At 35.9% G+C, this 12754-nt stretch overlaps 1 protein-coding gene across 1 annotated transcript; it reads left to right on the top strand.

Moving 5' to 3' along the window:
• The first annotated feature begins 1190 nt into the window (after positions 1-1190).
• On the top strand, positions 1191-12303 carry baalcb (BAALC binder of MAP3K1 and KLF4 b). Its single transcript, XM_056481653.1, has 4 exons — positions 1191-1304; positions 2552-2953; positions 8594-8784; positions 11405-12303. The coding sequence occupies exons 2-4, from the start codon at positions 2770-2772 to the stop codon at positions 11576-11578; spliced, it is 549 nt and encodes a 182-aa protein (XP_056337628.1). The 5' UTR covers positions 1191-1304; positions 2552-2769; the 3' UTR covers positions 11579-12303.
• Positions 12304-12754: the final 451 nt, after the last annotated feature.

Here is a 12754-nt window from a genome sequence, read left to right as displayed (position 1 = left end):
CTCATGGCCTGAAACATGCAATTTTACTGCAAACTCTACCCCCTCATATGAAGTGAAACATAAATATCACACTAATGAAATGCTGAAGCATTACAGAGGGGTTTCAAATGCTGCCAGGTCCAAAATCATTCTTATTTCCAAACTTTTTTATTTCCCCAAACATTTTATTCTTTGGTTAGTCTTAGATCTTAGAGCTTAGATCATTTCATTTATTAATTCATTCATACATTCATTTTCTTTTCAGCTTAGTCCCTCTATTAATCTGGGGTTGCCACAGCGGAATGAACCGCCAACTTATCCAGCATATGTTTTACGCAGCGGATACCCTTCCAGCTGCAACCAATCACTGGGAAACACCCATACATTCTCATTCACATACACTACACAATTTAGCCTACTCAATTCACCTGTACTGCATGTCTTTGGACTTGTGGGAGAAACCGGAGCACCCAGAGGAAACCCACATGAACACGGGGAGAACTTGTAAACTCCACAGAGAAACGGCAACTGATCCAACTGAGGCTCAAACCAGCAACCTTCTTGCTGTGAGGCGAGAGCGCAACCCACTGCGTCGCCCATCTTAGATCCTTCTCATTGTAAATTTATTAATTTATTGCTTTTTCTGGTTAAATTTTCCATCCATAACTGTCAATTTTCAAAGAAACACCCTTACTTTTTTATCTTCAGAAAGGATTTTGATTTATATGTGAACTTTAATAATTGTATTGCATGTAAAACTCTTTCTTGGTGTAAATCATTTAAACTTGTTTAATAATTTGCTAGGAATTTATTTATGTAACCCTTTTTGTTCATATTATATCTTTGTAAATGTTCTAATTCTTGCATAATAATAACAATAATAATAATAATAATAAAAACATTAACAAAAAAGGAAGGACCAAAATCATTTTTCACAGTTATACTCCGTTATTGTCACTATTTTTCCCACGGTTAAGGGTCAAGAGAAGGGAGGGTCAGCATCATTTACACCAGCAGAGAGGGAGAGAGGGAGAAAGAGGGAGAAAGAGAGAGAGAGAGAGAGAGAGAGAGAGAGAGAGAGAGAGAGAGAGAGAGAGAGAGAGAGAGAGAGAGAGAGAGAGAGAGATGGGGGAGTGTCATTATCTCTCAGTGTTTGGTTTTTCGTCGCGGTGAGATGGGGGAGTGTCATTATCTCTCAGTGTTTGGTTTTTCGTCGCGGTGAAGCTTCTCTACGAATCGTGGAAATAATATTTTATTCCAATATACAGTGAACATACCGATGAAAACTGTTCGACTCCTGATACTGAATCCTCTGTCGACTTAAGGTAATGTCCAAACAAATTCGTCTTGCGAAAGACCAAGCGATTCGGTTCGAATGACTGAATAATCTTTTTCCCCACTGCATGGCAGCGTAATGCGTGTTTCTGCACATTATTATCACATTTTCTAATTATGTGAGAGCAGCAACGCGCCGTCATCACAAACAACGAAGCTCATATGAAGAATTATCAATCGATTAATGATGACCGATTAATAAGCATCGTTGGATTGAAAATTCGCGTTTACTCCCAATGTATTTGTGGTTTATTTATTTTTGGAACCGATAATATAACCAACTTGTCTTTGTTTACATTATGTAGGCTATGTGAGTGAACCAGCATGCTGGGAAAATTGGAAACAATCAATGCAATATTGCAGCCAAAAAAATACATGTAGAAACGCTCATAGAATTTGTAATTGCTTTAATGGTTAGCAATAAGAGCTATATTAGTTGTACTGTAAACTATATCCCGTTAACTGCCTCCTCGACCAAATGGTTGACCATATTTTGGCTGTTTTAGATAATGACTGTTAAAGTGTGGTTTACACACACAGCTTTGTTGGTTTACAAAAAAAATCAAACAAACATAATCATGTTGCACTACACTTGATTTTGGTTTTATTCTAGAACACGAACAAACAAGAAAGCATGTTAAATGAGAATCTGAAATATTTTATGACATCACAAAATAAAGATGATTAGTGTTCAAAATTATTAATTTTGATTGTCTTTAAATAAATTGGTCTTACACTTCATATTATCAGATTTTTCATAGTATGTGAATTATTTCTGGTACTTTTTCCATAAACAAACATCAACTATTTGGTAGAGGTTAATATTTTAGAATTTGTTTTAATTTGTTTTAGAGTTTATTTGTTGAAAATAAATGCATTGAGTGTGTTAACTAGCGACTTTAGGAGTTAAGAAATGCAATCCATTTTTTTTTCTTGGTGGGGCAGTTAAAGGGATTATGTCCCTTGTTGTTCTAATAGTGGCATGTTAAATCCTAATGGAAGATGTTCCAAAACTAAATTTAAAAATTACATTGTAGGCCACTGGTTTCAAGTATTAGCATTTGATGGTTTTTATTGTTTTAATGTTATTTTAGTGGAAACATTAGAACTTCTGTGACCATTTTTATGTTTGCTACATGGATAATAATGTGAGGTACTATGTGTAGCTAGCCATTTACAGAATTATGTTAATGAAAATAAAAGTAGTTCACAAACATCTATCACTTCTCTTCAACAGAATCAATCCCAGATCTCAATGTTTGACTGACCTGGACAATGGACGACTCATTTTTGCTAATATGGGTTCTTGATACTAAATTACATAACTTTTACACTTGATGGCAATGGCTAATGCACTCGAAATCATATATTAAACACCTTTTATTTGCTATTTGGGAGGTGTTCTAATGGACCTGCCAAACGAGGCTGTGTAGGTGTGGATTTGCCTTTGACATTATGGGTTGTGGAGGCTCCAGGACAGATGTGTTGGAACCGAGATACATGGAAAGCTGGACCAAAGAGACAGAGTCCACTTGGCTGACCAGCACGGACACAGACATCCCCCTGTCCTCCATCCAAAGCATCCCCTCAGAAAACTCTTCAGAGGTGGGCTTTCCTTCAGAGAAAACTGCCAACCTGGGTAAGAATGGACTGAGAGTGTTGTTTATAACGTTTTTGAAAATCACACAGTTTCAGTTAAACACGGTTAAACACATCTGACATCACATTTGAACTTAGTCAGCCTGGTGTAACCTGTAAAAGCCTTCAAAAGAGGTTTCTTTGCCAAAAGCACAGGGAAAGTGTTGCGAGTGTGCTGTTGGTGAGCAAGTCATTGAAGTGGGCCTCTTGTTGCCATGGCAATGCTTAAGTCCCTGCAGTACTTCGATACAACAATATGAGCAGGGATGAGCACAATAAGCACTCCATACCTCTTTGTGCAGAGTTGTTACACTTTAGGCTGTAGTGTTAAAATGAAAAGAAGTCAGATTAACTGCTAATGGATCATTAAAGTGGCATTCATAATGACTACTGGTGTCAGTATTTCAATTCTTGTTTTGTTTTAGCCCTGTTGGTGATGTAATGTAATGTGGATTTATGTAGCGCATTTATTGTGTATGGCCATACACCCAAAGCGATTCACAATCATGAGAGGGGGTCTCTCCTGACCACCACCAGTGTGCAGCATCCACTTGGATGATGCAATGGCAGTCACAGGACAACGGCGCCAGTGCGCTCACCACACACCAGCTATTGGTGGAGTGGAGAGACAGTGATAAAGCCAATTCGGTGGATGAGGATGATTGTGAGTTATTAAAACTATTATGTTTAGAAATGTGTTGAAAAATTTTCTCTCCGTTAAACAGAAATTGGTTAAAAAAATAAACAGGGGGCTAAAAATTCAGGGGGGTTAATAATTCTGAATGCAACTGTATGTGCATATCAATCAATTCGGTGGGCAGGGAAAACCAAACTGCTACATCAGGTTGCAGTGAGCCTCAAAATCAGTGGGATTTGGATCCTATTTTAACATTAGAATTTTTTTTCAGACCATGATAGTTAAGGGCCAATGGAGGGAATTTAGCCAGGACACCGGGGTTACACCCCTACTCTTTTTAAGAGAAGTGCCATGGGATTTTTAATGACCACAGAGTCAGGCCCTCGGTTTAACGTCTCTTCCGAAAGACGGTGCTCACTGACAATATAGTGTCCCCTTCATTTTTACTGGGGCATTTGGACTCACAAGACCACAGGTTGAGCGCCCCCCTGCTGGCCTCACCAACACTACTTCCAACAGCATCCTAGTTTTCCCGTTTCAGTCTTGGGCTGCAGGGTGATATGGTTGTGGTGAGATGTCAGTTTAGCAAGTCACCTTCATTTGTATAACATTTTAAACAGTACAGATGTCAGTGCAGCTTCATAGGGATAGTCAAAAATAGCTAAATAACTTGACTATTGATTTCAGATTCTCCAAAGGGTGTGTTCACACTTGCTGAGTGTGTTTAAATTAAAGTTAGACCTCAAAACAAAAAAATCAAAACAAACTGTGATTGCCCTGTTAGTGCAGTGGTTTTCAAACTGGGGGCCACCAGATGGAGCTAGGGGGGCCGCAAAGAAATTCTAAACGAGGGGTAATCAATGGGCCCACCTGAATTAATTTTGTGTCCTGCGTCATTTTGTAGGTTATTGTATTTCTTTATTATAATTTGAGCTCAAAAGTACCGCAAATATTAAGCTTTAACCTTGTGTTATTTAAATGCAGTTGACACTTTCGCATGCAGGAAAAGAAGCTCCGTGCCGTGCTATGCACGGGGACTTTTATTGAATAAGCATTTCCGGCTGAGCGCTTCCGGTGATTTTTGGCGCTTGTCTGCTGCACCTGACGGCGTTTACTTTTCACTTACCCTTATCTCGTTTACACTTAAACAACTGAATGAATGCTCAGGTCTATTTAACAGACTATATTTCAGTTAAAAAACATGGCCAATAAGAACATTATCGGTGGCTGAAAACTCTTCCCTGTATATGGCTTGCGCTGCTAAGTAACCGATCACCTGGGCGCTAAATTTTATTAGTGCTCTATATTTAATGGAGCTCAACATATCTGCCCAAACTTGAATATAAAGGCATTTTTTTCAAGATATGAATCCATTTTTTGTGTAACTCATTTAAATGCAGTGTTCAGTATTATTATTAATAGAACAAATTGGTAATGAACATTTTAAAGTCAGCAAAGCTGCTAAAATTATGCAAAGTAAAACTTGTGGCTCTTTGAACTTGCATATCCCATTCTAGAATGCATTTAGGAAATGAACAGTGCAGGTCAGGATTGTCGACCTGAGTAAATTATAATGTCCACAAAAAAAGGAATAAAAATAAACAAAACTTCAACACACTGAACCACTACAGCCTCCATTGTAGTATTGCTAGTTACAACAGTACTGTTAACTGTTAACCATTAACAGGCTGATGAATGACAAAACTCTTTAAAGCTTTAAATCTTTAGATAAATTTAGACTCTCAGCTGTAGGGGTAAATACAGAAATGCCTAGCTGTGCATAGGCATTAAAAAAAGCATAAAACCTGGCATTAAAAAACTGTAAATGTGATGACTCGTACACAAAATATGGCTTGATGGAATCCAGTGAGAGCAGACCACAGTGAATACTGCACTTGAAGATTTGATCAATTGATTGAAGCACTAAAACCGTCAACTCAACTGACATCTCACAAAAATTATTCCAGAACATGAATAATGCAATTTAAAATGTTTTAAGTAAAGTTGTTAATTTAAGTGTTTTTTTGCATTGTTTTTATTTTTGGGGCTCCCCAAAAGAATTCGCCCTACACAATTGGGCCCTCGGTTGAAAAAGTTTGAAAACTCCTGTGTTGGTGTGTTCTTTTGAGCAAGTCTGAACACTGCCATCTGAACTCTGGTGCACAACAGGAAATATAAACTGCCACCAAAGATATCTTAAACTAAAAGCAGGATATGATTAGATAGATAACTAGATAAAACAACAAAATGGGTAGAATCCATTAGTTTCTGTCTTCATAACTGCAAAATTGAATTAACTCATTAATACATACAGGTGTCAAAAACGCATCTAATTGCAGAATATTTTTATTTAAGTGCATCAGAAGGGGATTTTGGTGCTGTTCTGACTCCTTTCAAATCTTATAGTTTAAAGTTCTCAACTGAAAAAAAAACAATCTGTCAAATTTCTTTTCTAACCTAAGAAAACATTTATTTATGAGGGTACATCACACCATAGTAGTACCTTTTAAAGCATGTTGAAAAATGAAGAGCTGTCATTTAGCCAGTTATGGATGGCTGGCTTATCAGTGTCCTTAAACAACATGAATATCCTTCTGTATAAAATCAGTCATGTCTGGTCTTGGCAAGCTGGACAGAGCGTTCAGTGTCCAGGGTTTGTCTCCAGTAAAGGATCTGTCCCATGAACACTTAATTTTTATAAATGAAAAGACAATATTCAAGTCAAAATGACACAAGGGTAAGTCAAAATGAGCCTAGTTGTGACGTGAAGGGACACAAAGTTACAACTTACACACTAGTAAATATTTGAAAATAAATAAATATTAGTGAATATTTTGAACTTCATTTAAATGTAACACTACATTCCAAATAAAAATTTATGGCAACATCCCCTCATGTATAACAGTAGAAAAGAGATGACAGCGAGATTAGTTTACTTTAAGGAGCTCACAATAATAATAATAATAACAATGAATGATATCCCTCTACTCACATAGCCTGAATTTCCTCACAAATCTGGCATTTTTTTCAGTTTGTGAAAGAAGAGTTAAATTTTTTTTTAATCATTCATCAATTAAATCAAAAATTCTTTCATGTTTTTCTTCTTGTTCTTTTCTTTTTCATATGTAGGATATAAAAAAATCAAGTTTAATGTTTTAATAACTTTGTGTATGCGCGGCGTCTGTTATTATTGTAATGTACTATAAATGGCACAGTTATTTATATTTATATTTATATATATATATATATATATATATATATATATATATATATATATATATATATATATATATATATAGCTAGCTAGTAGGTACTAAGCCTCTAGTGTACACTGTTCCAATTTACTATGACCTTTTATGTGAAGCTGCTTTGACACAATCTACATTGTAAAAGCGCTATACAAATAAAGGTGAATTGAATTGAATAGTGACTTTACATTCCAGTTTAAGAAAGAACTTATGAACAGCTGGTGCAACCCTAAATGTTAGATCACCCAAAAAAGTGAATAACTCACCATCAAGCTCCTCCAAACGCCTGAGACCTTCGATCATATTTGGAACACAAATTAAGACATTTTAGATGAAATCCGGGAGCTTTCTGGCTTATCATAGTCCAGTAAAGTACCAAGAACATAATCAAAAGTGTCATCAGTGCTTCAATCATTATTTCATGAAGCTATGAGTATATTTGTGTACACAAAAACAAAAACGATGACTTTTTTTCTCCTCAGCATCAGTTCAGGGCATGCTTTCATGAGTGTACTGTGCACTGCATGCATTTTGTGCTGCTGATGCATATTTCCACAGGTTATACATCAGCAGTGCGAAGTGTAGTGCTTTTATGAACTGATGCTGAATAAACGGTGGAAAAAATCATTTATTTTTAAAAAAATGTATTTTATTGCTCTGCTTTAAAAATATTTTAAACTTGTAAAACTCATTCTTGGCATGCAGCTGATCACAGAGAGTTGGAACAGATCTTTTAATCCCAGTTTCTTTGCAAATGGTCTTGTGGACATATGTATTTGTGTTACGGATACATATAGATACAGTTGCAATCAGAATTATTAAACCCCATTAGAATTTTTTTCTTTTTTAAATATTTCCCAAATGATGATTAACAGAGCAAGGAAATTTTCATAGTATGTCTGATAATATTTTTTCTTCTGGAGAAAGTCTTATTTGTTTTATTTTGGCTAAATAAAAGCAGTTTTCTATTCATTCATTTTCTTTTCGGCTTAGCCCCTCCACTAATCTGGGGTCGCCACAGCGGAATCAACTGCCAACTTATCCAGCTTGTTCCAGGCATGCTCTTCCTGCTGCAACCCATCACTGGGAAACATCCATACATTCTTATTCACACACATACACAATGGACAATTTAGCTTACCCAATTCATCTATAGCGCATGTCTTTGGACTTGTGGGGAAAACCGGAGCACCCGGAGGAAACCCCCGCGAACATGGGGAGATAAAAGCTAAAGTTTTTGAAAACGAGTTATTAAAACTATTATGTATAGAAATGTGTTGAACAAATGTGTGAAACAAAAATTGGGGAAAAAATAAATAGGGGGCTAAATATTCAGGGGGGTTAATAATTCTGATTGCAACTGTATGTGCATATCAATCAATTCGGTGGGCAGGGAAAACCGTAGTGCTACATCACGTTGCGGTGAGCCTCAAAATTGATGGGATTTGGATTCTATTTTAACATTAGAATTTTTTTTCTTATAAACTTGGGACTAGGTGTTTATTTCATAACTGTGAACAAACTATACTTTCACACAGTTCTTTCCAAACTGCTTCCAAAAGTTAATTTTGCATCATAAGAGGCTTATAAAAAATTTACTGAGGTATCGATGCTTTACGCAAACAATTGATATAGCAATGTATTGTTACACCCCTATACCTTAGATAGATAAATGTCAGTGAAACTGTAAAATATTTCTGAAATAATCACCTTTGGAGTGAGAATTGCTGATGTCCTTATTATTTTCTCTTTAAAGATCTCTTTGATGATGGTCTGCCGACACCAGCTCAGGCTTATCTGAAAGTGTGTTCTGCCATGTCTGAGGTGGGCCTGAATGACATGAAAACTGGCAGCACCCCAGCAATCCTCTCTTCTCAAGAGCAGGATGTGCTGTCTTCATCTGCTACCACTGTGCAGAGGAGAAGTGTGCTGCGGACTGAAGAAATAGTGAGTATTTGATTTGAATATAGTGCCAGGGTTTCTGCAGGGTTTCACACCAAATCAGGGATGTTTTAAGGCCGTTCTGAAGGAAATTTTAACCATACAGTATATTACAATAATTGTGGAATTTGTTTACTTATAATGCAGATAATCATATTTAGACAAGCAAAAAGAAGAATCAAATATATTGAAATTAATTGAATTAACTTGAAGTATATTTGGATAGTGATTTCACTGTAATTATTGCTCCAAAGCAGCTTTGCAGATGGTGCATGTGACACAATATTACATTACTGTCATAATCAGAAAAGTTAAGGTGTTGGGTATAGGATGGACAGCATATATAGCTAATTAATCTGCAGTTAAACAATAGTGTCCTTTTCAAAAAAAGGTTTTGTGATATAGATATATATATATATATATATATATATATATATATATATATATATATATATATATATATATATATATATATATATATATTTATGTATATGTGTGTGTGTGTGTATAATACATTTTCAATTAAGTGTTTTTGTGTATAAACAATATTTTGTGTATGATTTAATAATAATAAATATATATTATTATACTTATTTAAACTAGACCTGTCCGCATTCCCTTTATAAATAAAAAGATATTTGCATAGCCAGGTTTAGTAAATATTACATTTGCATTAAAGATATGAAAACTGAAAACTCTGTCATTTTTTACACCTCCTTTACTTGTTCCAAACCTATATAACTTTCTTCTGTTGAACACAAAAGAAGATATTTTGAAGAAAGCTGGAAACCTGTAAGCTTTGACTTCCATAGATTTGTTTTTCCTACTAAGGGAGTCAATGGTTAGAGGGTTTCAGATTTCTTCAAAATATCTTCTATAAGGTTTTGAACCACTAGGAGGGAGAGTAAATCGTAATTTTGGGTGAACTATCCCTTTAAGCGCCGATATATAACATTTAGTTGAATTGATTATATTTACCAAACAGAAACAATCATATTTAATGAAAGTTAAATAAATGAGAATGTTTAATTTGAAAATTGATACTGGTATTCAGTTTATTGTACATATATTATATATATATTTATTATGCATATATTTAGTATGTCAAAATTAATATTGTAATATTAAGAGATGATTTCATTTATTTGTATTGTGGGTCTGGTGAAGTGTATAAGCAAACATTTTCAAGATGTCCTTACAATTAAATCAGTTTTTGCCAAGTTGAATCCAATCATACTGCGGTGGTTTATGAGGAACTGATTATAGTGTTCATCATGCCTAAACACCCCGTAGCTGTTATAAATTGATGGTAAACCACAGCTTCTTGGCACTTTCTTTTATAAAACATTTATTCCATATACAAAACAAAGCTTCTTTGACTCAGTACTGACAGTGAAAAGTTTGGTAAGCCACATTCACAGGTGTATGTTTATAGATTTCCTTACAACAGCTTTGAATGGGCTCAATCAATCAGATTCGAGGACTATAACTATCAAATACATAATTTGAATTTTTAAATACAATTTATTTTTAGACTTTAAGAAAACTGTGGGTGCAAACATCAGAATGTAAGAAACTGTTATGCTGTGTTCACACCAGACGCGGATGAAGCATCAAGTGTGAGTGATTTACATGTTAAGTCAATGCAAAGACGTGAATAGACATCCTGATGATTATCGTCCTGATAAGATTTGCACGAATGAAGCGCCACGAGTTGAGCATTTTGTGCACTTGACTCAAATTACTCAAGTTGGAAAATCTGAACTTCAGCGGACATTCGTGGCGGGTTAACCAATCATGAGCTTGCTCTTGTAATGATTATGACGTAGTGCACGTTGTTGGTGTCCTCTTGCCGACACCGAACAACAGTTCATCAAACTGGGCTCGGCTCAGTCTGAAGCACCGCTAAAAGCCTCCATCATCCAGGATAAGCTTCTGGATACGTTGATGAACTCACAGAGCTGGGTGCACCTCTAAAAGGATCTAGTGGACACGGAGCTGAACAAATCTACAATGTTTTTCAGCTTTCCTAAAGCACGTAAACAAAGCTACTATCTCAATAAAATCCATGTTAGACATTTAGCAACAAAACTAGAGGCTCCGGGCAGACAGAATCCTCGCCCATGATGCGAATCCGTATCTATTGTGAAGCGAATTTGATGCACGAATGAAGCGAATTTGATGCGCAAATAATGCGAATTTGACGTGCGAATAAAGGGAATTTGACGCGTGAATAAAGTGAGTAAAATCAAAATGTTCACGTGTCTATTCACATGCATTTATTTGCGCGTTCTGCGTCTAAATATACACAGTTTTTGTAAATTACACAGTATTTAACTGTAATATGAACTATTTTACTTTAGGACAGTTATACAGTATATTACTGTATTTTAAAGTTGCACTGTATTTTAAAGTAATTTAAGCTAAAGATATACACACTGTAATTCTGTAAATCCATATACAGCTAGAAAAATAGTGCTATAAATGTGAATACAGTATCTTTGATGCAATTGATTTACAGTAAGTTACTGGCCAACTGCTGCCAGTGAGTTACTGTAGATTCTACAGAAAATTGTTAACAGTGTAACCTTACAACAACCTTTAATAATCTGTCAATATTTGTTAGACCAAATGGCAGGACAACAGGATGTCCACCAAGCAAGTGACCATCACTGTGACTCAAAGTATCCGACAGGTGGACAAGAGCGGAAAGGTCAAGGAGACATCGCAGACCACCTATGAGCTGATGAAGCCGGTGGACGGTCTGATGGCCGCAGCGATCGACTCGGTGCCTCAGTGAGGTTCAAGACCTCATGAAGATTGTATCTGGATTGCCTGAAAGCTTTGGTGAAGGAGTGGACCAAAGAAGTACAAAGCAGGGACGACCTAAATGAAGAAATTCATCAGTGCTGCGATTAACGGGTTTCATTCAAGGGTCAAAAAAAGTTTTGTTTTTTGTTTTGTTTTTTCTGGTTACATTTGACCACTTTATAAATGTCTATTTTTAATGTACATCTTATCTTTATAGTGCGTGTCAAAATAATGTTAAATGTTGTTTTCTGATGGCAACAAAATGAGTCTTAGTAAAGGATCTACTGTACACACACTGAAAGCACATGACGGATCAAGAAGTGCAATTGAGTGGCGTACTGACTGACTTTAAGTGTTCAAAAAAGTTAATTGTTTAACAAAATACCAACAACATATGTGTTTTGTTTTGTTTTTTTTTTTGTTAGTTTGTTTGTTTCCAGTGGCTTAAAGTTGATGTACTGCATTTGATTTTAGATTTGAAAATCAGGGCTCTTTTGTACATCCTGCACACTTGCAGTACTACCACAATATTGTTGCCTTCAAACATTTGCTTAAAGCCTGATTACAGTTTCTGTAGCAAATACTACTGGGGGAAAAGGGTACTGGATGCTCAGTTGTGTTATTCCAATACTGTTTGATACATCACTGCTTTACTGACTGAAAGATGTTATTTATTGCAGAGTTATTAAATATTTATTGCTGTCATTTGGAAAAGCATAATCGCTTGCTGTATTCCTGTCTTTCTCTTGCTTCAAAAACAAATGAGTACACTGTGGCCATAGGAATGAACAAGTTTAATGCTCAGGTCCAAGTGTATCTGTCTGCGGACTGCAAGACCAGGGTTTAAGATGAAGGGGCATAACTTGTAGTAAGTTAGAGGCATAACTTGCAGATTTCGAGATCCCATTGAACCATGCGAGATGTCACAACGAGATGTTGTTGGCAAGGTGGTGGAAATACTTAACAGAGAACATTTTCATCAAATGTTTTCATGAGTTTTCTCCAAATTTATCCAAAACCAATTCATTTGATAAATCATCTTAATTCATTTAGCAACTCCACTCGCTGACTTCGTCATGCGTCGCCCCCTGTGGTTGCAAATAACTATAATAAACGTTAATAACTGTGATTGTTGGGTTTAGGTTTGAGTTAGGTGTAGACGTTA

This window comes from Danio aesculapii, chromosome 20 (assembly GCF_903798145.1).
Source record: "Danio aesculapii chromosome 20, fDanAes4.1, whole genome shotgun sequence".
Lineage (NCBI taxonomy): Eukaryota > Metazoa > Chordata > Actinopteri > Cypriniformes > Danionidae > Danio > Danio aesculapii.
Note: the sequence above shows the minus strand (reverse complement) of the source record. Positions and strands in the feature narration are given on the sequence as shown.